We start from the raw sequence: 27,597 nt of genomic DNA on the forward strand, positions 1-27,597 counted from the left end.
AAGTAGCGGGTACTTTAATATCCGCTTAGAAATAGGTCGAGTGCAGGTATTATACTATCCGTACCCACAGGTACTCATTACCCACAAAAAATTAAAATTAAAATTAAAATTATATTTTATTAAGTTAAATTTAATTAAAGTTAAAATTAAATTTATATTTTATTAAGTTAAATTAAATTAAAATTAAATTTTAATTTATATTATATTATACTTTTTTTATAATTTTATTTAAAAAATTTATAAAAAATACATATATTTTTTTAAAATGTTCACAGGTATGTGGGTATCCACATGTACACACGGATTTTAAAAAATTTTGTGGATATTTTTTAAACAGGTACTAGGCCCGGTAAATGGAGGACCGATGTGGTGGGGACGAGTATTATGAAGGGTATGGAGACTCGGCATATATGTATACCTTATATCCATTTTCAATTGTAAAGGTCGAAAATTCTCCATACCTAGTTCATGAGGTATTTCTGTCAAAACGAGATTAAGTTCAAGCAATACCTACATGACAAATTTATTTGTCATCCATATATATATATATATAATAATAAAATTAATAATTAACTTTTAACGTAATAAATAATGAAACATGATAAGAATGGGGACTCGAGTGTTATTAGTGTGAATGGGCTAACTAATGAAAAGGAAACTGACTCCTACATTGTCATTTATAACAACTTTTTAGCACAGACCTATATTTGATAATTGGTGATATTTTATTTAAAGTCGATATAGTACAATTTTAATTTATTTTTGCTATTTTCTCTCTGATTATAAACTGATGATGACCGTAGAAGAAATGTAACGCCCCATTTAATTTAATACATAAAATTAAAGGAAACGTCACACAGAGATAATCAACAATGCAGTCCTGGGGTTCATAACGTCACCCCTACAAAACCAGGCATACCACGATGCCAACAAAAGCAGGATAATAGTTTAACTAAGAGTTTATAATCCAACGACAACGAGTACAGGGGCCATAGCCCTAAAGAAGACATGAAGAAGAGAAGTGTAAGATCCAGTCCAGACGGCTAAGCGGTGGAATCACCATTCCCTTGTTGACCACGAGAACTTCACCCATCTGCTCCCATCAACCAAGTCGATGATCATCGCAAGAAAGAACAGCCACATACATCACAACCATGCAACAAAACGGGTAAGCTAAAGCCAACAACATATTCATCATGCAGTCAAATATATTTTCATCATCACATATCCATATAATTAACCGAACATGTTATGACTCTCATTCAATACACTACGACTCGACTCGACTCATCCGGATACGTATAACTTAGTCGGATTCAGCGGATGCTTGCACTTGTGGTGGATATCCCTGCTCGACTCTGAGCTGCTCATCTCCGAGCTATGTGTTACAAGTGTTACGATAAATCAAATCTCCCTCACCACAAGGTTAGCCCTTAATGAATTTCAGGCCTCCTGCTACTCTCACCACAGGAGTCAGTCTGCTCTAAGTGAGACTAACTGGCCCCTTAGAGTGTCAGGATGCAGTCCTTACCTTGAATCCTTACCTAGTTATACAGATGGGACACCACCTTGGGCACCCACTAACAGGGGCCATGGAATTACGTCCCGACCACTGAAGCGCAACCCCGAAAGTCTCGCCTAGAGACCCCAAGGAATTTACACGCTGACACGGACCAACATTCATAACTCAGCAATAGGAGAACATTAAATCATGTTTACATTTCTATAGCAACCCTCGAGATTAATTCCTCATACGCATCATATTTCGAATCCATACCTCGGATCATCACCACCCCATGAATCTAGGGCCTCATCTCACATCAGTAACGTATTCCTTTAGTTCCAAACCTTTCATTCATTTCACATGCCAATATCAAATCCCACCCGTCATACGCAATTCATGAATCATACCAAACATACCTCATGCTCCATCATATACATGTCATTCATCATACAATCATTCTCAGCCAAAATAGATCATTCAGGAACAACAGACATTCAAATACAGTACGGTCTCGCCCAGCATCTCGCTCAGGCTGAGACGTCTCGCTCAGGCAAGACGTGCTCGCTCAGGCGAGCCTCCCCCTCGCCTAGGCGAGAGCACAAAAGCAAGAGCATGCGCAACGCGGGATCTCGCTTAAGCGAGATCCCTCTCGCCTGGGCGAGTTGCCTGCTCGCTCAAAAATTGGGCGAGTCGCCTGGGCGACCTTCCGTGCAAAAAACCTAGGCGAGCTCCCTGTTTCATCTCGCCTAGGCGAGATGGACTCGCTTAGGCGAGATTAACAGGTCTCGCCACTGTTCTTCACTGCAACAGCCATGTAAATCGAACCAGACCAGCATACAAAGCATTCTCATACACCAAATTGAAGGATTAAATCATATAAGCAGAAATCAACGCCATTACAGACCAAAACTACTGGAAAACAAGAGCTCTAACTTCCCGTACCTGGGATTCAAGCTAGCAAAACGCTCTGACCCGCACAACGAAGGTAGAATTGCCCCTAGGGCGGTTAGCAACTGAACTGAACGGCAGAACAGAAGAAAGGAGCGGGTTATTACCAAACCCTAACGATACAGTGAACACAAACCATGAAAGGAAGGAGCATGAGCTGAGGAGTGACTTACGTGAATAGGAACTGAGTTTGAGCTCGAAGGAAGGGAATCTTAGGGCAAACCCTAGCAGAGCTTTTCGTGAGGGCAAGGGGAAAAGGGTTAACGGTTGCTGCGTTTCTGTGAGAGTGAAAGTGAGGGTTAGGACATCCAGAAAGGGGTTTTATCAATTGGACCAACCCTAGGCCCAGAAAGGGGTTTTATCAATTGGACCAACCCTAGACCCAAGCACAAGAGGACAGCCCTTAACTTTAGAGCAGAAAAGTTAAAAGATTTTAAATGGGCCTTACAAGAAATATACTTATTTTACTTTTATATTTATGCACAATAAAATATTTTATTTTATGGAATGTGACAAATATTATTATATAAAATAATTTGTTATTATTTTGTATTTATCCTGGAAGCAGTAATTGCCTAAAAGTTAGGCCTAAATCACGGCTTAACAGAAGGAATAGGCAAATCAGGGATGATTTCCCACATGTTAATATATATAGTCATAAAATTTGTTATATAATTTTTTGAGTCTTTTATTTATGTATTATATAATTCCTCTCCTAATTTTATGTTTAATATTATTTTACGTTATGTTTGAGATTGAGTGCTTCTAATTCTATTTTAGATCGTTTAAAAGTGAGATTTCAATTCATTAAAAAAAATATTTTATGAAGAGATGTCATATCTAAATATAAATCTCGACAATTAATGTGATCAGAGGAATTCAGACCTAAAATACAAGTTTTTGAAAATTTCACTCACAACAAGTATCTTTCCAACACTTCATAACATTCAAGATTAAATGTATCCATCCATTTTATATTTCAAGAATTATTCTTTTGACAGACCAGTGAATCGTTTCGATAAATATAATGGAAGTTAAAAACAATAAAAACAAATGGTGAATTTACATTTTTAAACTCACATCTACCTATTGTTAATTAATTAAAAAAAATACCATATTCCATTCTAATTGAATTAGCCATTTGCTTACCGTTTGGTTGAGGAATAAAAAAAATCAAAAAAACATCGATTTCTTTCAGTTATAAAGTTTTTTAATTAATTTTCAGTTATTTAAAAACACTAATAACAAATTTGCTCGGGACCTCGGGGATATAGCAAAGATGCAGATCAAAACAAAATATAAAATTGTTTTAACTAATGAAAAAAAAATTAAGAAGTGGATAAATAATGTTTCAGGAACAAGGAATGTAGACCTAAAAAAATAGAAGTGTCTAACAAACTAAGGACCAAAAGAAATAGACTACTAAAACAGCTTCCTCTGTGCGAAACAGATCAAGAGTAGAATTTGTAGTCCTTAGCTTCCAGTATGATCTGTCTCAATGCGCCAATTGGGGCTAACACCATCAATAACAATCCAAATACGATGCAGAACTGAGATCAGAAGAAAAATCAAACTCATTACTTGGAAAAATACATAAAAAGAAACAAAATAATTTTGGTCAACTTACCCAATTTGCCCACCACGACAAGCTAAATCTTTTCGGTTTGTAGATGACAAGCCACATTACGCAGGGGAGCTGCAAACGATTGAGACATAGGTTAATTAACATCAGCATTTGATTACTTTAAGAAAAAGTTATCTTAGACAAAGAAATTTTGCTTACAAAGTATGTGGTTGGAGCAAACACAAAACCCCCAAAGAATCCTAGAAGTCCACCAAAGAAAGGGAATGTAACTCCAAGGAAAAATGTAAGTACTGCATACAAAGAATAATTTAGATAAATAAATTGTATTTATTGGCGGAATTATTAAGTAGACGAAAACGGAACTTTTGTGTGAGAGATGATGAAAGCACACTCACAAACGTAGCAATTGCGAGTTATGAATCGAAGATACCAAGTTGGTTGGAACTTCATCTGTTTCACCAGGAATGATTCCAATGTATCAAACACGGGAACGCCAAAAACCTAACACGAAAACTAGAATTAGATTCACATGGTTTAATATAAGACGACGATCGAGATCGAGGAAGAGAAGTTATGCAGTGCATATGCATGTACCTGATAGCTGCCAGTTACATGGACAAAAACAAAGAGATTAGCAGCTACAATGAGCCAGCGAGGTTTCTCGAGGGAGAGAAGAATGTTGTCGTCAACAGCGTTTCCAAAAGCCCAGTAACCCAAAGTAGCAACAGGAAAATAACAAAGAGCGACCACAACATAAGCAACAATCATGCCCTTCCACATGGCTTTTTTTGAGGGCTTTTCTGGTGTGGAAGGGATTGTTGCTTGGATCTCCAAAACTACGTTGTGCCCAGCATACCCAAAAGCTATGGTTCCCAAGGCACCAAAAATCCCAAATATAGTCCCTGCATCGGTTGAAAATCTGCTACCATATTGCACTCCTGGTTGAACGCCCCTGTGGAGCGACGTTGCCCACGCAATAGTGGAGTAGCTGAGGGACATGACTGCGGCAGCAAAAGAAACAACACTGACGGAGTTGAAACTGGGGAAGTGGGAGAGAACGAACTGAACTGCAGCAAAGATCATGATGAAGTAGGTTCTTCTGATGGGAGTGCATCCATCACAAACAATATCGTGTATCTTCATCAGAGAATTCCCACCCGTTATCATGTATACTACATTAACACCGATCTGAACCATTAGTTGCTGGGGCACCACAATCCACAGCCCTAGCTTCTCTCCAAACGCATACTGCCCCAACTCGTGATACCTGTCGAGCCTTTTCCCTGGTTCGGGTTCATGCATTTCAATCATTTGCCATGCCGTGTAGAGAGTGCAGATCCATGAAAGTATCAACAGTGTAACACCTGGACCCCTGCCACACACCACAAACAACGTCATCGTGTAACATGCAAAAAGAAAATCACAGAAGGTTAGAAATTTACAGGGAAAAGGATTTGGTGAACGAACCATCCTAGCTCTGACATGGCGTAGGGAAAACCCAGCACTCCTGCTCCAACAACAGCAGTGACATTGTGAAAAGCAGAATACCACCACTTTGCGTTTCTGGATTTTGTGATGGGAAGCCAGTCATTGATGTTTTTTCTCTCAACTTCTTTTGCCATTCTTGCTGTTCTTCCACTTTCGTTACCTTCTACTTCCATGTCTTCTTCTTCTTCTTCTTCTTGTTCCTTGGTTACAGAGAATGATAACTTTCTCCCTATTTGGTTACAGAGAATGGTAACTTTCTCCCTATTTGTAAGCAACGGATATGCATATGAAAAAGATTTTTTCCAGTTAATCTTATCTAAATTAAATATTTATTTAACCAATAAGTTAGTTACCACTTTAGATATAACTTTTTCAAAAATTATAATTGCACTGCATAATCTAATCAACCAAAAGGATTAAATAATAATAATAGTAATATATTTATTATTTAATTTACCTTAATATTTTATTAATTAAATATGTATTTTTAATTTTTTTTTATTCTTTTGGTATAGATATTATAGTTTATTTTTAAAAAATGTTTTAAAAATACAAATTTAAAAAAAAATTAAAACATTTGAATCAATTAACTTAATCCAAATTCATCAATTGAGTTAGACATAAATATTGGCAAATAAACCTGCTCTCGTGGGTATTATCCAAACTCGTTCTCGTCTTGATGAAGAATTCTCTCATTAATTGGGTATGGCTACGAAAAATCCCCGACTTTATCAATTGGGTATGAAGATGGGTACAGGATCTACATATCCTCGTAATAATACTCGTTCCCATCATATCTGCGTCCTCATTTAAATTATTAAAATATTCACAATTAATATATATATATATATATATATTATTTCTTTTAATTATTTGGTTTGTTACGAAAATCATTCGTATCTCCAATATATTTTTCATCTTATCATAAAATTTATATAATTATGTTAAAATATTGTATGTCAATTAAAAAAAATTTATGTCTCACATTTGAATATTTCTATTATTTCTTAATATTTTTATTTATTGTATATTTTTCTTTCACATGATAATGTTTAATACTTTCAATTTAAGTGTTTAATAGCATAAACATTTCATATACTATGTAATATAAAAAAAATTATTTACTTATTATTATTCATTTTTGTTTTATTTGAATAACTCTTTTGTTTCGCTAAAACAATTTTTGTTATTTCTCAACCATTGAGTATATATATATCTTGATATTTGAAAATTTTTCTTAGATCTCTAAGGTATTTTTCATCTTACATATACTTAATTATACATTCATTTTTTCTTTGTATGATTTTTTTCAATAGTATTTCAAATTGTTTCTAAGACACACATTTGTTAATTTTTTTTATTATTTTTATTTGTTGTTTATTTTCATGATGTAGAATACTTTTTTGATACATTTTATCTAATTATTTTTTATTTTCTAACTCATTATCAATCATACGTAAATTTTTTCACTATAATTGTATAAATAACTTAACTTTTATTTACTACAATATGAAAATTTAATGTAATTGTCATAAATTTTTTTATCACCATCCAACATAGATTGGAGTTCAAAAGATACAAGATTTATGTCAAAATTTTATTATTATGCTTTATTATTTGTTCTTTGCATCATTTTTTATCAAGTAATGTATTATAACTCTTATTAGTGTATAAAAAATTGAAGTAAACAAACATTTCAAATATTTTAATTTGAATATTTATTTTTCCTCTTTTCTTTAAATATTTTAAAATTTTATCAACTAGATTTCATTAATATTTGCAAATTTAATAAATGTTTTGAAATTTTATTTGGTATTCTAATATAATATGTAAACAATTATAATTTATTTCAAAATAGATATCGAAGAAATAATCATCTTTCTAATATTGAATATTTGATAATATTATTTTTTTTCTTTACCGTGATTTTTTATTATTTTATAAAAAATAATTAAAATTAATATTGAAGTAATAAGAAAACAGGGTACAGGTATGGGTACGAGATTATACTCGTTATCCGATGGATTTAGATATTAGAATGGGAATAAATTCTTTCTACAAAAATGAGTATGAGATAGCGAAATCCGTCTCTACCTTATTCGTTACCATCACGTTAAATCTAATAAAAAATATAGAAACTTACCAACTCATGAATTTATTTATTAGATTAGGGCTGGGCGACAATTTTTACCTACACCCAACCCAACTATCTACACTCTTAATTATATGTATTGTTTGAATTTGATAAAGTTACACTTGACTTTGTAAATATACTTTGATACTCTGATAAATTTAAGATAATATATATATATATATATATATATATATATATATATATATATATATAAAATATGATAACACTATATTATAATATTGTAAAAAAAAACTATACATAGTTGAGAACTAATGATCTATAAATATTTAGTAAATTTTAAATATAAGTAAAGATAAAATTTTGCGGTTAAAGTTAAACATTAAAATAATACACATCAACATCATAAAAAATATCAATGGTATTTAAAAAAATAACTATTGAGAAATATTTGTGGAAAATGATATAAAATTTGTATTTAAGTTATTAATTTTTTAAAAATAAACTGTTTCATGAAAGATAAATTATAAGGATAATTTTAAAACACACTTAAGATTTTTTTTTATCACAATTTTATAATATTATATATCATTTTTTTAGTTAAATTGACCGTGATAATTTAAAATATTATCATGTTTATAAAAAATCCACTTATTGTTTAAATTACTATTATACCATGAATACAATAAAATAGAGTGTGTATACAAAGTATGCTTTATTTTTAAATTAATTTATTTATTTAAATAGAGTTTATAAACATTAAAAGTTTAATAACAATAATAATAATAATAATAATAATAATAATAAATATCACTGCATTTTTAGAGAACTTGCCATTTAAATATGTCTCAATTGAGTACGAAGTTTTTTATTTTGCTCTTCCAAATTTAAATTTGTCGTTTAATCTCTAGATTTTAAAATTTGTGATTTTTAAGTTGATAGCTGATGTGAACTAAACAAAAAAAAAATACAACTTTGACTATCGTAAAAACGGTTAGCATTTTGTTTTGTAGTTAATTTTAGTTTTAAAATCTTAATATAATAAATTTGTTTGGTGTTAAATTTTATCATTTTTAATTTCTAATAGATATGAAAGTTAGACAAATATTAATGGCCAGGTTCTCAATGGCCAGGTTGGACTGATTTTGCTTTGTGTCTGGAATGGTTCGGTGGGTGATTTATTGGTGATGATGGAAGAAGAAAAAAAATCATATTATAAAATGAAAATCAATTAAAAACAATTTATGTCTTGTAAAATTGTTATGGTTTATCGGCTCATACTAACTACAGTTGACAAATATTAAAAGAATACTGTTTTTAAAATTCACGAATTGAAAAAAAAAAAAAGATTTTAAAAAGGATAAACTACAAATGGATTTAAAATTTTAAAATATAACGAGATTGATAAATTTAAAACTATAATGATATAAAATAATCAAACTTAATATTTTAAAAATAATTTAAAATATTGTTGATTATATAAGCTTTTATTTTAAATGAATTAATTTAAATTTTCAAAGTACAACTATCACACACGTTTTAAATTAGTTGGTATATTTCAATAAAATAGTTATTATTTAAATTATTATGCATTATATTATAATAAGATGGAAACACTATATTACATTATTTAGTATATATAAGCATAGCCTGCATTTTAATTTAGTTCATAAAATACATTTTATGGCCAACGGTAATCCAAAAGTAAATATTGTTATAATAATCATAATAGTGTCATTATTCTAGTACTAGCAGAAAGTGTTTAATTTAGGTTATAGTGAGGCTATCAAATTCAACTTTTTTAGCATCACGTAGCTAAATTTAATATCTTTAAAATGTTTAAAAATATTTTCTAATGGTGAATTTTGTTGTTTTACAGTAATTTTTTAAAATATTTAAATATAAACAAATAAAATTCAACTACATTAAACATAGTTTTCAAAATAACAATAATACTTAAGTTCAAATAATAATAATAATAATAAAATTATATTTATTATATATATTTTTTAATTTATATAATTTGTATATGTATGATGTAAAGACCTACAAAATAACATTTTAGAATTGAGTATTTTCTTTCAATTAATATTATTGTGCAAATTAACAAATTTTTTAAAAATATTTTAATTTCTAACACTTAATGATTTAAAGCCACTAGGTAAATGAATATAAGAAAAAAAAAAGTTTTTTCTTAAATCACTTAGTATAAGTTAACAATATCACTGATAGCCCTTTAATAAAATAATGAGTAATATTACTTATGTGCCCCTTGATTAATACATTACCTACTTAATATTAAACCTACTATTACATATTTAACACATAATTACTAGACTCTTCCTTATTTTAAGATATTATTATTCTATATATCAAAGTAATTGATTAAAACATAAGTTTAAGCATTTACATACATAGAATCTGGTTATTATTGAAGAGTTGTAATATTTCTAGTGATGAACTTTGTCAAATTATCGAAATCATGGTCCAATACTTGAACCAAATGCTATAGCCTATAGTATATTTTAGACTTTTGCACATAGGTCATACATAATTCAACTTAAGTATTTAACAAAATCAGTTAACACTACTAGGTGAACATCGTGCTCCATGGAATGCAGATCCAGTAGTGTGTGCACATGAATGACAACATTGAGATCAGTAAACATTTCCAGAAAACTAATATACAATGTTAAAGTTGTAAAATTCACATATATTAAAGTTTTTAAACTAAACGAGATCTTTTAGGTTAGAAACAAAAGACTTACCGTGGTTCCACATGATAATTAGAAAAACAAGAATTCAGGGTCATCGTTAGCTAGAGAAATAGCATCGGTAGTGCAGAAGGACCAAGAACCAAAAGGGGAAGGAAAAGAAAAGGGATATACCAAGTCGTGTAGCTGTTTATTCGAAGGAGGGTTCCTGCCAAGACAGCACGTAAACACCAAAACTCACATGCTCCAGCAGTCAAGAATTTCCTATTACCTAGTAAGATAAAACTCAGCTGTTCCAACTGTAAAGATTCACAATATAGTAAATGTAAAAATGGGAAGAATTTCTGGAGTTGCAATAGCAACCATCTGAATCTTCCTCAATTGAAATGCCAGGGCCTGGCCAGCAAAAACAGTAATTCCTTCGCGTGAAGAATAGTACCACCATCTCCTTCTATCTGTAATCTTAGACCAGGCATCCCAAATTTCTTATTGTGGAAGTCTAAGACTCGGGTTCTACTTGCAGCAGGAATTACTCTGTTTTTGCATCTTTGACTCATCAGTTTTCTTTGACTCATCCTTGTCAGGTAAGACTGTATCAAGAACGAAGTTATAGTTCTTGTGAGCCCTTTGTTTATCTGTGTAATTTGATGATGTTTTGGAAGGGAAAGCAGTGGTTGGGTCACGGGATGAATTTAAAATATGAGTCAGAGAAACATTCAAGCTGTCAACATTGTCTGACTTTGTGACATCATTCTCTCCTTCCTTGCAGCTGTGCCACAAATCCATAGTTTGCCAAAACGAACTGTCCCGTTCATTACAAATTGATTTCCTCTGATCTTCAGATTGAGTTAAATAGGAGTGATCTCCTTCAGATGCAGAAGTATCGTCATCTGATAGAACAAGTTCATAACCAGGATGCTTTGATTTTGATATATCTAGTTCTATAGCTTTCTGACTTGACTTTAAACTCAAACCACTCTTGTCTAAATTTTTTATAGGAACAGGACCCAACTCCTCCAATGCAGATTCCATGTCATTATCTTCCAGGGTTGACTCAGATAATTCGCTGTCTGAGTTGGAGACTGTATGACTATCAGCGATTGCTTTAGTTTTGAGGATAGTATCAGAATCAGAATCACATGCAGCAGGAATAGAAGGAAACATGTAAGTAGACTCAAACTTAACCCCAGGCATTATCTGTAGCAAGGATGCCAATTTTTGATAACCAAGCTTCTGTATATCAAGATGATAGCCATACTTATCAACAAATAGTCTTCGGAAACAACCAATATTATATCCCTCTGGGTGTTCCCTTACTATTTCATTAACAAGTTTCTGACAGTCATCTAATATATCATTTCTAGATCTCTCAATACGTTTTGTTTCAACAGCCGCTGCAGAAATGCGTGTATGAGGAACACTCTGATTGTGTTTCCCCACATCATGTTCTAGAGATTGTGATGATCTGCGTAGAAAGATAGATCTCAAACCATTGCCACCATGGGATTGGTCCACCGATAAATTCTTATGAACTGGCTGAGTTAGCTTAAAAGGTAATGCTTGGGACGGCCTTTCCTCCAACCATTTTTTGTCTGCTATTAACATTTCAACCAATTGAAGGATATCCTTTTTGGGGAGCGATCTGAGAAGCAGGGGTCCTCCATTTTGTAACCTTTGCGCCACATCCTCCCTGGCAGAAATCATACGTAGCATAAAGTGATTAATTACGCTTTCACAGAGTAGCTACACAATGATTACATATATATCAAAGGTACACTTTCAACAGACTTTGTGATATAATTAGTTTGCTATAATGTTTTCTTTTCTTTGGTAGTTGAGACCTAGACTAGAACAAGGAACGAATGAATACGTGGAGGCCTAAAGTTTTCTACTATCCAAAGCACGGGAAAATTTACATGATCGGTACAAAACTAAATTGCACACTAACCTGCTTCTTGACTGGGAGAAAAGAAATGATCCTTTGGGTGCAAACATAAAAGATTCCATATCATTCCAAAAGGAAACACTGGAAAATAACTCAGGCTTTCCAGAATGACTACCATTCTGATTCAGTTCTGATAACTTGGGTTCTTCAGATTGACTTACAGTGTGATCCAGTTCAGACGATTTGGCCTCTTCAGTTTGACTAACAGTCTGCTCCAGTTCAGATAACTTGGAATCCTCAACATGACTAACCCCCTCCCTCTGATGAGCCGTCAAATCATCATATTTTTCATTGTTTTTTCCAAATGGCCACCACCGTCTAATCCAATGAAACAGTGTTGGACTTCTTTTATTAGTTTCAGCACTTCCGACAGGCTTTTGGGCGGCCTCAGAGTCATCAATTGGTGGAGATAGGCTTGGAAAAACATCGTCAACCTCCTTACTAGTTCGATTCTCACATTTATTCTTTGCTTCAAAATTTCCAGACTCATAATTAGCCATAACATTGTTTTCCACCATCGATTGATCATTTCCAGCAGAGAGATTGTCTTTAGTTGTATGTTTTTCCATACCAGCAACTTTAGACCTAGCAGTGTTATTAGCAGACAATTTTTTACAACTCTTTTTTAGGGTATCCATCTTAGTTTTGGAATCTTTGCTGTCCTCATGTGGCAGTTCAGTTTCTGACTGTGGAGCATTACCCACATCCACAGCAGACTTCCGCAACTCATTTTCCTCAACAGGTCTCCCTTTTGAAGGCCCCGGTTGTACTGATTTTAAATCGTCACCCATACTCCTTTCAGAGACCGAGGCAATTGACAATTTCCCGTCAGCATCCCTAACCTTACTTTTACCCTCACAATTTACCTTTGGTGCCTCTGCACATCCTTTCTCCTCATTCGTAGCATCAGAAACTGTTGATTCCAAAGAGCTGTTCTTACATGGTTCCATGGATTCCACAGGAACCAAATGTACACTAAAGGAACTATCACCAGTAGACCGAAGATCTACCTGTGGCAACGACAACAGAAAGCGGGAAAACTTTTTATGTCCATACCAATTCTTATCCAAACGCACATGATTTTTCATCAACTCACCGCGAAGATTACCAATGCTCATCCCTTTGGGATGCGAACTCAAAATATTGCAAATCTTCGTCAAAACCGACTTAGGAACCGTGATCTTAGAAGGCCCATAGACCTCCACATTGGGCAACGAGGTAGCCTGCGGAGCTGCAACTGTGACCGGTTCCTCCGTCGCCGGATCCGCCACCGTCACCGGCTCCTTGTAGCTTCCATACCAAGAGCCAAGAGGCCCATCAGGAGGGTGGTTGAGGACCTTCCCAGTAAGACTTTCTCCGTTGAGCAACGAATCCCACATCCATGCTATAGTGGCAGCACTGTGGAGAACAGTGGGAGTTTTCTCCGGCGTAGCGAGCAAGATATTGTAATTACTCATTCTCAAGCGGTGTAACGTGCCAGCGAAGTTTCTATCGCCGGATATCAGAAATATGTGCGCCGGCGGAGGGTTCTGAGAAACCCAATACATTAGATCAACGAGAATGTCGGCACTGTTTCTTCCCTCTGCAACAGGGCATTATAGTAAATGAAAGATGGGAAAGTAACGAGAAACAGAATAATAGTGAGGGATGGGGAGGAACAAGAACCGTCGGAGACGTGGATGAAGCGAACGCCGGTGTAGGCGAGTGCTTCCTGGTGAGCCCTGGGGAGTTGTTGAACGTCGCCGAAAGCGGTGATGTTGAGAGGTCCTTTGATTCCGTTTGCTCTCACTGCCTCCATTATTGTCGGTGCGACTTTGGAGGCGTCGAAATCCGGGGGCACGTGGCAGTTCTTGAAGTCCCACCATGCCCAAACCCTCACGTTTCGCGATTCTTCCTCGGAGCGCGCAGGGGAAGGTGACGGTTCGCACGGTTCGAGCGTGCGAGATGAAAAAGAGGACATGAAGCATATGGTTTTGGCGAGAACGGGCCTCGCCGCTGGGATCACGAACAAGCGCGAAACGGCTGCCATGGCTGTGCCTCCGAACGAGGAGGAGTTCGCTGCTTCTCACGCTAAAACCCTTGCTCTACCCTGGCCTAGGTTTTAAGAAAAATATAAGCTCTAATTTTTCAAAAATAAATAACCAAATCGGACCATTAAGAAAATGTATGTAATTACAAAATTATATGGACTAAAAGTCGAAAAAAAATATTCTTTTATTAATTCGATTACGTTTTTTCAATTCTATCAGGAAAAATCATATTAAGTGCATATAATTCAACTTGCAGAAGATTATGAAATTAATATTAAAATTAGAAGTGATTTGAAGATGATGATGATCATAGATATGGCCAGGTGATAAGTTTGGCATATATGGACCAAGTCTAGTTTAATTATAAAAGAGAATTTTAAGGAGTATTTTTTTTATTTTTAAAAGTGTAAGTATGGATGACAAGAGGTCAGATCATATATAAATAATGTTTACCTGTAATCTAATATGTAAAAAAAGAAAATTACTTACAACTGGTACCTATTTAAGGATACGTTTGTTTTTAATGATGGATTTGAGAAAGAATAAATTGATAAATTTAAAGAAATGAAGAGAGAAAAATGAGGTTGTTTGTTTCATGGATAAAGATGTAAAAGTGAAGAATATTGAAAATAAAGTTTGTGAAAATTTGTAAATAATTTTATGAATATGATAGATATAAAATAATATTTTAATAGATAAAAATGTTAGATTACAAATTTACCCTTATTGTTAAAATTAATACAAAATAAAATATAATTATTATTATTAGTTTTAGTATTATTATTATTATTATTAGTTTTTAGTATTATTATTAATAATATTATTATTATTAGTTTTAATATTATTATTATATTAGTAATGTTATTATTATTATTATTAATCTAATTAATATTACTATTACTATTATTGTTAATTATCTACAAGAATTATTATTATTATTTAAATAATTTTGATTATTAATTTGTGCATGTCATATTTAAGTAATAACCTTTTTATAACTATTTTTTTCGTAAGTACATAACATGAGATCAAAAAAAGAAACAACCAACATTAATTGAAAGTACTTTAATAGAATATAAACATGCATTACTGTATAATTGAAAAATCACTTAAACTAAGGTAAGTTTCAATTTAAAAATTTTAGGCATTTAAGTAAAAGCATGAAATGTGTTAAGTTGGAATTTTAAAAAACTTATGGACATTTAAGTAGATGGGTATGAGCTTAGGTGTCTTTCTCTTCTAATTTCTTCATTTATGTAAAGATGGGAATATTTTATTCACGTTCAAATTCATATGCATATATCATGTCTAATCTCCGGAAGCAAATAAGTTTCATCCATCATCTTGAATAATAAATTTTTATATGCAAACACAACCTAAAAAATTTGTGATCTTTTTTTAAATTCACGGGTACCCGTAGATACATGCATACATGCGAATATTTTAAAAACATATATTTTAAATTTTTTAAATAAAATTATAAAAATAAAATATTAATTTAATTTAATTTTAATTTTAATTAAATTTAACCTAATAAAATATATATTTAATTTTAGTTTTAATTAAATTTAACTTAATAAAATATAAATTTAATTTTAATTTTAATTTTTTGCAGTTAATAAATACCCACGGGTACGGGTAGGATGATATTCGTACCTGACCCATTTATAAACTGGTATTAAAAACCTATTACCCGTTACTCGCAATTAATAAATACTCGCATGTACTAACTAGGTTCTTTTACAAAAGTGGGTGGTTTTGACCCATTTATTACAAAAATGTGTCAGTTTACTAATTAATTAAATGGTAGGGTCAGTTTACTAATGATTTGACTAGTTCTTTTACAAAAATGGGTCTCTTTGATTTATTTATTACAAAGATGAGTCACTTTACTAATTAATTACATTTTTATATTTTAAAACTTAATATTTTAGATTTTATTATAAAATTTATAATAATAAAATTTGATTAAAAATATTTTAAATAAAATTTTATAAAAATTTTGATATTTTAAATCTACAATGTAATTAATTAGTAAACTAACCCATCTTTATAATAATAAATCAAAGTTTTGTAAAAGAATTAATCAAATCATTAATAAACTGACCATGTCATATAATTAATTAGTAAATTGATCCATTTTTATAATAAATGAGTCAAAATGACCCACTTTTATAAAAAAACATACTAACTATCCCCATAAATTCTATCTACGAATATTTTTATCATCCTTGTGAATACTCTTAATCAATTATTTAATCTTTTTTCAAAAACGTATAATATATTAAAAATTTACAAAAGTCGCAAATCTTAAAAATGTAGTCATCAAATCGACAATCGTGTCAACTTAAGAAGAATGTTAAACTTTTACTTACCTTTTTCTCATGACTTTTCATAATTTATTTAGTTATTTTAAATGAAAGTATGCATTATAAATTAAGATTTTTTAAATACAAATTAAAATAATTGGCAAAGATAATTAATATTAAGTATTTGTTTTTTTCAAAAGGAGCTCCTGAGCATTGTTATGAAATTTACTTATTTAAAGACTATATAAACATTGTTACACATTCCCTGAACTTATTCAAAAATTTAATTTTCAATCTTAACATTAGTTAAAAAAAATTTGATTCCAACTGAACTTTATGAGTTTAGAGACTGAATTATAAAAGTGTAATCTTTTAGGAACTAAATTCATGTAAAATATAAATTTTTAAGATCAGAAGAGGAAGGCTTAGTGGTCTTCTACCAGGGCAATTACTTCCGGAATCCGATCAATTCCAGAATTTATTTTTCAAAACATAAAAAATATGTTTAATTAGTCGTATAATATATGATTTTGTTCACGTGTGTTAGTTTAATATTTATTTTTAAGAAATTGTCAATTAAAACTTAATTTTTGAAAATAATTTCAATTAAAATTTTTCTTTTAGAAAAAAAGTTAATAATACCGTTAATTTTGTTTATGACTTTTATCATTAAATTTTAATATAAATACTAATACTTAATTTTATAAGTAATTTTAAATATTAATATCGTTGATAATATTAATAATTACTTTATGAAAGAAATATAACAGATATATTTTCAAAAATAGTGACTAAATTAACACAGTTTAAAAGATGGATATCAAAGTGACACGTCCAAAGAAATAATATCATTCAACTAGGGATGACAACGGGGCGGGGCGGGGCGAGGACGGGTTTCGTTATCCCATACCCATCCCCGCATCAAAAATTCATCCCATCCCCATACCCAAATCCAAATCCAGCGGGTATCAAACTTTTGTTCCATTCTCATCCCCACCGGGTAACGGATATAATCTCGTACCCATACTCGTACCCGTGTTCTAACTAATATTATTTTTTATAAAAGAAAAAAAATTACGGTAAAGAAAACATAATATTATCAAATATTTAATATTAGGAGAATGATTATTTCTTCCATATCAAATACTTTAAAATAAATTATAATTGTCTACATTTTAAATTAGAATACTAAATAAATTTTTATGAGAACCAAAACATTTATTAAATTTGTAAACTACAACATTGATGAACTTAGTTGATAAAATTAAAAAATATTTCAAAAAAATATAAAAGGAAAACAAATATTCAAATTAAAATATATTTTAAATGTTTGTTTACTTCAATTATTTAAATTCTAATGAATCTCTTTTTTATACACTAATAAAAGTTATAATACGTCACTTGATCAAAATGACACAGAACAAATAATAAATATAATAATAAAATTTTGACATAGATTTTGTATCTTTTGAACTTCAATATATGTTGGATAGTGACAAAAAAATATTCATAGCAATTACATTAAATTTTTATATTGTAGTAAATAAAAGTTATTTATACAATTAAAGTGAAAAAATTACAGTATGATTAATAATGAGTTATAAAATAACAAATAATTTGATAGAATATATCGAAATATTATTCTACATGATGAAAATAAACAATAAATAAAAATATTAAAAAACTAACAAATGTGTGTTTTAGAAATAATTTGAGAGACTATTGAAAGAAATCGCACAAAGGGAATCAAATGTATAATTAAGATATGATAAGATGAAAAATACCTTAGAGAACTAATTATTAAATTATGTTTGAAGTGGTTAAAATTAAATAGAAATATCATTAGTGACCAAAAATATTGTCATCAAATTACAAATAAATTAGTAATTAAATTGGTCACTAAATCAAGTACCGATTCGATCATTGAATAGGTCACTAATTTAATCACTAATTTAGACAATAAATCAATTACTACCACCAATGACGAAAAATAGTTACTGATATGGGTTAAGGAATAAAATAGTTACTATTTCATGTTTTTCTTGTAGTGAATTATCATATACTATTCCTAAATATCATTATATATATATATATATATATATATATATATATATATATATATATATAATTTTAACTACTTCAAACATAATTTAAAGTGAAAAAATTACAGTATGATTAATAATGAGTTATAAAATAAAAATAATTAGATAGAATATATCGAAATATTATTCTACATGATGAAAATAAACAATAAATAAAAATATTAAAAAACTAACAAATGTGTGTTTTAGAAATAATTTGAGAGACTATTGAAAGAAATCGCACAAAGGGAATCAAATGTATAATTAAGATATGATAAGATGAAAAATACCTTAGAGAACTAATTATTAAATTATGTTTGAAGTGGTTAAAATTAAATAGAAATATCATTAGTGACCAAAAATATTGTCATCAAATTACAAATAAATTAGTAATTAAATTGGTCACTAAATCAAGTACCGATTCGATCATTGAATAGGTCACTAATTTAATCACTAATTTAGACAATAAATCAATTACTACCACCAATGACGAAAAATAGTTACTGATATGGGTTAAGGAATAAAATAGTTACTATTTCATGTTTTTCTTGTAGTGAATTATCATATACTATTCCTAAATATCATTATATATATATATATATATATATATATATATATATATATATATATATATAATTTTAACTACTTCAAACATAATTTAAAGTGAAAAAATTACAGTATGATTAATAATGAGTTATAAAATAAAAATAATTAGATAGAATATATCGAAATATTATTCTACATGATGAAAATAAACAATAAATAAAAATATTAAAAAACTAACAAATGTGTGTTTTAGAAATAATTTGAGAGACTATTGAAAGAAATCGCACAAAGGAAATCAAATGTATAATTAAAATGTAATAAGATGAAAAATACTTTAGAGAACTAATTATTAAATTATGTTTGAAGTGGTTAAAATTAAATAGAAATATCATTAGTGACTAAAAAAGTTGTCATCAAATTACAAATAAATTAGTAATTAAATTGGTCACTAAATCAAGTACCGATTCGATCATTGAATCGGTCACTAATTTAATCACTAATTCAGACAATAAATCAACTACTACCACCAATGACGAAAAATAGTGACTGATATGGGTTAATGACTAAATCAATCACTATTTCATGTTTTTTTTATAGTGAATTATCATATACTATTCCTAAATATCTATATCTATATATATATATATATATATATATATATATATATATATATTTATAATTTTAACCACTTCAAACATGATTTAAAGTGAAAAAATTACAGTATGATTAATAATGAGTTATAAAATAAAAAATAATTAGATAGAATATATCGAAATATTATTCTACATGATGAAAATAATAAACAATAAATAAAAATATTAAAAAACTAACAAATGTGTGTTTTAGAAATAATTTTAGAGACTATCGAAAGAAATTGCACAAAGAAAATCAAATGTATAATTAAGGTATGATAAGATGAAAAATATCTTAGAGAACTAAGAAAACTTTTCAAATATCAACATATATACTTAGTGGTTGAAAAATAACGAAAATTATTTTAATGAAACAAAAGAGTTATTCAAATTAAACAAATAATAATAATAATAATAAGTAAAGAATTTTTTTTTATATTACCTTAAATTGAGAGTATAAACATTCTCATGTGAAAGGAAAATATATAATAAATAAACATATTAAAAAAATAATAGAAATATTGTGAACATAAATTTTTTTAATTAATATACATCATTTTAACATAATTACATAAAAGTTATGATAAGATAAAAATTATTTTGGAAATGTGAATAAGTTTCATGACAAACCAAATAATTAAAAGAAATAAAAAATAGAATATATATATATATATATATATATATATATATGGTTAGTTAATTAATTGTAGATATTTTAATAATTTAAACGAGAATAGAGATATGGCGGGGACGAATATTGTGGCGGGGATATGTACATCCCCATACCCATCCCCATACCCAACTGAAAAAGTTTGGGATTCCCCATACCCATACCCATACCCATACCCAGTCAATGCGGGGATTCCCCGTCAAAACGAGAAGGGGTTCGGACAATACCTACGAGAACGGATTTATTTGTCATCTCTATATTCAACTGATCAAACAACAAATTAATTTCAAGTTTTTCTTTTCAGAAATCAAATATCCTTCCCTTTTACGGAAAATACTCTCTGGAAAGTTTTTGATGGAGTGGCGGAAGAAATTGATGGGTGGAAGTAATTGTTGGGGTTTCTATTAAAACCAATAATCAATTGATGAACCTCTGGGCTTAGGCTACATCCAATCCACGTGGACCCTACTATTTGAACCCTTTCAAATTTTAAAAAATCTAAACAATTTTAACTCAACGAAAACTAAATTTTGTTGTGTTGATTCTTTTAAATAAATAACGCAAAAGTTTGTCCGTACAGTAGTGTTAAGTTATCTAAAATAATAAAAGTTTAAATAATGGTTTGGTCATGCTTTTTTTCGGATTTTTTTAATGTAATTTTTTTTTTAATTTGGTTATAATATTCGTTAATTTTATTCAATTTAGTCCTTTTCACTAACACCATTAAGTCATGCTTTTTTTCGGATTTTTTTAATGTAATCTTTTTTTTTAATTTGGTTATAATATTCGTTAATTTTATTCAATTTAGTCCTTTTCACTAACACCATTAAAATAACGGAATGTGAACAGTAACCATCACGTGTCATTTTGTAATTTTTTAAATTTTTTTAAAATTTTTTCTTTAAAAAAAAATATACATTTATGTAGCTCATATCATTAGGGATGGCAACGGGGCGGGGCGGGGACGGGTTTCGCTATCCCATACCCATCCCCGCATAAAAAATTCATCCCCATCCCCATACCCAAACCCAACGAGTATCAAACTTTTTTCCCATCCCCATCCCCATCGGGTAACGGGTATAATCTCGTACCCATACCCGTACCCGTGTTCTAACTACTTTAATATTAATTTTTATAAAAGAAAAAAAATTACGGTAAAGAAAACATAATATTATGAAATATTAATATTATGAGGATTTTCTTCGATGCCAAATACCTTAAAATAAATTATAATTGTTTACATTTTATATTAGAATACCAAATAAAATTTCATGTGAACCAAAACATTTATTAAATTTGCAAACTACAACATTGATGAACTTAGTTGATAAAATTAAAAAATATTTCAAAAAAATATAAAAGGAAAACAAATATTCAAATTAAAATATATTTTAAATGTTTGTTTACTTCAATTTTTTAAATTCTAATGAATCTCTTTTTTATACACTAATAAAAGTTATAATATATCACTTGATCAAAATGACACAAAGAACAAATAATAAACATAATAATAAAAGGAAAACAAATATTCAAATTAAAATATATTTTAAATGTTTGTTTACTTCAATTTTTTAAATTATAATGAATCTCTTTTTTATACACTAATAAAATTTATAATACATCACTTGATCAAAATGACACAAAGAACAAATAATAAACATAATAATAAAATTTTGACATAAATTTTGTATCTTTTGAACTTCAATATATGTTGGATAGTGACAAAAAAATATTCATAGCAATTACATTAAATTTTTATATTGTAGTAAATAAAAGTTATTTATACAATTAAAGTGAAAAAAATTACAGTATGATTAATAGTGAGTTATAAAATAACAAATAATTAGATAGAATATATCGAAATATTATTCTACATGATGAAAATAAACAATAAATAAAAATATTAAAAAACTAACAAATGTGTGTTTTAGAAATAATTTGAGAGATTATCGAAAGAAATCGTACAAAGGAAATCAAATGTATAATTAAGGTATGATAAGATGAAAAATACCTTAGAGAACTAATTATTAAATTATGTTTGAAGTGGTTAAAATTAAATAGAAATATCATTAGTGACCAAAAAATTTGTCATTAAATTACAAATAAATTAGTAATTAAATTGGTCACTAAATTAAGTACCGATTCGATCATTGAATCGGTCACTAATTTAGTCATTGATTCAGACAATAAATCAACTACTACCACCAATGACGAAAAATCAGTCACCATTTCATGTTTTTCTTGTAGTGAATTATTATATACTATTCCTAAATATCATTATATATATATATATATATATATATATATAATTTTAACCACTTCAAACAGAATTTAAAGTGAAAAAATTACATTATGATTAATAATGAGTTATAAAACAAAAAATAATTAGATAGAATATATCGAAATATTATTCTACATGATGAAAATAAAAACAATAAATAAAAATATTAAAAAACTAACAAATGTGTGTTTTAGAAATAATTTGAGAGACTATCGAAAAAAAACAAATCAAATGCATAACTAAGGTATGATAAGACGAAAAATATCTTAGAGAATTAAGAAAACTTTTCAAATATCAACATATATACTTAATGGTTGAAAAATAACGAAAATTATTTTAATGAAAAAAAAAGAGTTCTTCAAATTAAACAAAAATTAATAATAATAATAAGTAAATAATTTTTTTTTATATTACCCTAAATTGAGAGTATAAACATTCTCATGTGAAAGAAAAATTTATAATAAATAAAAATATTAAAAAATAATATAAATATTCAAATGTGAGGCATAATTTTTTTTAATTAACATACATCATTTTAACATAATTACATAAAGGTTATGATAAGATAAAAAAATATATTGGAGATGAGAATGAGTTTCATGACAAATGAAATAATTAAAAGAAATAAAAAATAGAAAATATATATATATATATATATATATAGGGGTTAAACGAGAATGGAGATATGGCGGGGACGGGTATTATGGCGGGTATATGTACATCCTCATACCCATCCCCATACCCAACTGAAAAAGTCGGGGATTCCCCATACCCGTACCCATACCCAGTCAATGCGGGGATTCCCCGTCAAAACGGGGACGGGTTCGGGCAATACCCACGGGGACGGGTTTATTTGCCATCTCTACATGTCATGTCATGTGTCATTTTGTGATTTTTTATTTATTTTTTAATTAACAAAAAAATTCTACGTGTCAAGCCAATATCATGTCACATGTCAAGGTCAATTTTTAATATTCAATTTGGTTCTAATATTCGTTATTTGTCTAAATATTTTTTTTTTAAAAATTTAGCATTTTTGTTCTTCTCCAAATTGAGACAAAATTTAAGTTGTATAATCTTATTAAAATGCATATTTTTATTAAATATTTTTAATTTAGAATTAGAGTTAGTTTTATATTAACACTAATAAACAACTCAAATACAATATTGAAATACGTACGAAATATCAAATAAACCTAACAAAATTTGATTAAAATGACTAAATCCATGTATTTCAAAATATGAAGACTAAATTGGTCCAAAGTTTTAGAATGAACTAATTCCAAAATTCGCTGAATTAAAAAACAAAAAATATATTTAACCCTTATATTTATCTTAATGCCTTATCTGTCTCTCTTATTTATTTTCTTAGCAGTATTCGGTCCCTCATTTTATATTTATCCTAATCTCACATCTTTCTCTCTTAAGGCGTTGTCGCGCTTATTTGTTTGCTAATAATTTATAAAGTTATGTAACTTTAATTCTAAGTAAAGACTCTTCATATCATATGTGTATTTAAAGTGTTGCACAAGCACTTTCTTAATATTAAATCAACTTTAAAATTTAGCATATCTAAGAATTAATATTTTATATTTTAAAATGTTACGTGGAGAAATTATGAAATAAACTATATGGGAAAGTTTCTTTGTGGAAGTACTTTCTTAATATTTAATCAACTTTAAATTTAGCACACCTAAAGATTAATATTTTACATTTTTTAAAATGTTATGTTGAGAAATTATGAAATAAACTATACGGAAAAAAAATCTTTAAATTTTAAATTTCAATAAATTTGTTTAAAATATAGCTAAAAGATAAAAGAATAATATTTAATTATAAATAGTTTTATTATATTCAAAATATACAATTATGTAACATTTAAGATTTTATATTAACGTTGTTAATTTTTATTTTTATCATTTTTTCTAATTTTAAACTAATTATAATCTTAAACAAAAATATAATAAAAAATGAATTTCAATAAAAAAATTATTAAAACTTTGATATAAAAAATAATTTTAATTTTAATTTTGAGAACATAAATTTATTTAATTTTAAATAAAATTAAGATTAAATTAAACAAAAATAATAAATATAAAAAATAAATTTAATATAAAACAGTGACTCTCACACGGCGAATGGACATGTGAACATTTTTTTAAAAATTTGAAAATAAATAATAAATAATAAATAATAAAAGTAAAAAAATCACGAAATGATATATGACTATTACTATCCCATTAATGATTTATATGATGTTAGCAAAAAAATCAAATTAAACAAAATTGACAAAAATTATGATCAGATTGAAAAAAAAATTATGACTAAATTGACAAAATTGACGAAAATAGTAATCAAGTATATATTTTTACCTATACATATACATATATATATATATATATATATATATGATTTTGTTAAGAAATCTAATCTAATCTATTATACAAATGTGAACTAACAAATGACAAAGTTTTCAATATTTTAATCTTTCTGAAATATTTGAATTCAAATTTGTCTTTCTACAACAGAAAAATACGTTTATGTGTCATCTTCTCCGAATCTTGAAGATTTAAAAAATAAATAAAAAACAAACATTTTCATCTCTCTGTATCCCACACACTATTATCTATTTCAAACTTCTCTCTTTCTCAAACCCTTCATTTTCTTCTCTATCTTCCTCAAACCTTTTCATCGTCTTCTCTCTCTTTCTCAAACCTCTTTAGAGTTTATTCTCTCTATTTCTTGAACCTCTCAACTTCTTCATTTGTCTCTGGATCACCCACACACCACACCATGGCGAACACCAAATCTTTAGCTTCATATTTCTCTTTTTCACTCACACAGAACACCATCTTTCTCATTTTACATATGTCCTCACCTTATTTACGAGACTTCATCTCTGTCTTTCTGACTCAAACATTCAGATCTACTCAAAAAATAATCTTTTTGGTTCTTTTCTACTGGAGCTCGAGTTTTGATCTCGATTTTGCTCTTAGATATACTTTGTATTTGTTGTACGAGACTTCATATGTCTTTCTGACTCAAACATTCAGATCTACTAAAAAGTTACTCTTTTTGGTTCTTTATTGCTGGATCTCGAGTTTTGATCTCAATTTTGCTTTTAGATATACTTTGTATTTGTTTTATTTTTGTGTTGCATTGATGTTTTGCTCTCAGAATCATGAGCAACATGAAGAACACAAAAAATGTAACAACTTTTATGCGATTTTTCATTTTTCTACCATAGTTAACTAATCTTTTTTGTTGTATTTCTCTACTAGAGGGATGTTTTGTTCTTAGATCTACTTTGTATTTCTTTTATTTTTGTTTTGGATTGATGTTTTGCTCTGAGATTCATAAACACCGTGACGAACACAAAAAAGGTAACAACTTTTTTACGATTTTCCATTCTTCTACCATATTTAACTCATTTTCTTTGTCATATTGATATTTTGCTTTCAGATATACTTTATTGTTGTTGTATTTCTGTGTTAGATCGATGTTTTGCTCTGAGATTCATGAGCACCGTGAAGAACACCGAAAAGGTAACAACTTTTTGTGTTGCATTGATGTTTTGCTCTCAAAATCATGAGCATCATGAAGAACACAAAAAAAGTAACAACTTTTATGCAATTTTTCATTCTTCTCCCATATTTAACTACTCTTTTTTGTTGTATTTTTTTGTTGGATGAATGTTTTGCTCTCAGATCTACTTTGTATTTCTTTTATTTTTATTTTGTATTGATGTTTTTGCTTTGAGATTCACGAGCACCGTGAAGAACACAAAAAAGTAACAACTTTTCTGCAATTTTTCGTTCTTTATCATATCTAACTTCTTTTATTTGTTATATTTATCTGTTTGATGAATGTGAATGTTTTACTCTCAGATCTACTATTTTTTGTTGTATTTCTGTGTTGGATCGATGTTTTGCTCTAAGATTCATGAATACCATGAAGAACACCAAAAAAATATCAACGATTTGTCTACCTGTGCGTTGCACATCTCATAATTATGAGCACTGTCAAGAACACCAAAAAGGTAACAACTATTTTTCTTCTCTGCGATTTTTTTTTCGTCTACCATATTTAACTACTTATTTTTTTGTTGTATTTCTTTATTTGATGAATGTTTTGCTCTCATATGCATGAACACCATGAAGAACACCAAAAAGATACAATTTTTTTCTTCTTTGCAATTTTTTTCTTCTACCGTATTTAACTACTTTTTTTCGTAGTAGTTCTCTGTTGGATGGATATGTTTCTGCTTCTTTGTGATTTTTTTTATTCTACCATATTTAATTACTTTTCTTTGAAGTATTTCTATGTTGGATGAATATTTTGCTCTCAAATTTATGAATATCGTGGAGAACACCAAAAAGGTAACAACTTTTTTTTTTCTTTGTGATTTTTTGTTCTTCTATCATATTTAACTACTTTTCTTATTTGTTGTGTTTTTTTTTGTTGGATGGATATTTTGGTCTCATATTCATGAACAGGGTGAAGAACACAAAAAAGTAACAATTTTTTTTTTCTGCGATTTTTTGTTTTTCTACCATATTCAACTATTTTTCTTACTTTGTAGTATTACTTTGTTACATAGATGTTTTGCTCTAAGATTCATGAACACAAAAAATGTAAGAACTTTTTCGCTTCTCTGTGATTTTTTGTTCTTCTACTATATTTAAACACTTTTCTTTGTAGTTTTTCTCTATTGGATTGGTGTTTTCTTGCGAGATTCATGAACACGGTAAAAAACACCAAAAAGGTAACAA

At 28.9% G+C, this 27,597-nt stretch overlaps 2 protein-coding genes across 2 annotated transcripts; both read right to left on the minus strand.

The window, feature by feature from the left end:
• Nucleotides 1-3,903: 3,903 nt before the first annotated feature.
• On the minus strand, nt 3,904-5,698 carry LOC114175517 (lysine histidine transporter 1-like). The gene is made up of 6 exons (XM_028060273.1): nt 5,505-5,698; nt 4,632-5,409; nt 4,433-4,538; nt 4,236-4,327; nt 4,080-4,148; nt 3,904-4,002 (listed from the first exon to the last, which is right to left on the minus strand). The coding sequence occupies exons 1-6, from the start codon at nt 5,696-5,698 to the stop codon at nt 3,904-3,906; spliced, it is 1,338 nt and encodes a 445-aa protein (XP_027916074.1).
• Nucleotides 5,699-10,500: 4,802 nt separating this feature from the next.
• Nucleotides 10,501-14,386, minus strand: LOC114178764. Its single transcript, XM_028064844.1, has 3 exons — nt 13,942-14,386; nt 12,280-13,858; nt 10,501-12,021 (listed from the first exon to the last, which is right to left on the minus strand). The coding sequence occupies exons 1-3, from the start codon at nt 14,303-14,305 to the stop codon at nt 10,845-10,847; spliced, it is 3,120 nt and encodes a 1,039-aa protein (XP_027920645.1). The 5' UTR covers nt 14,306-14,386; the 3' UTR covers nt 10,501-10,844.
• Nucleotides 14,387-27,597: the final 13,211 nt, after the last annotated feature.

This window comes from Vigna unguiculata, chromosome 3 (assembly GCF_004118075.2).
Source record: "Vigna unguiculata cultivar IT97K-499-35 chromosome 3, ASM411807v1, whole genome shotgun sequence".
In the NCBI taxonomy this organism is placed as follows: domain Eukaryota; kingdom Viridiplantae; phylum Streptophyta; class Magnoliopsida; order Fabales; family Fabaceae; genus Vigna; species Vigna unguiculata.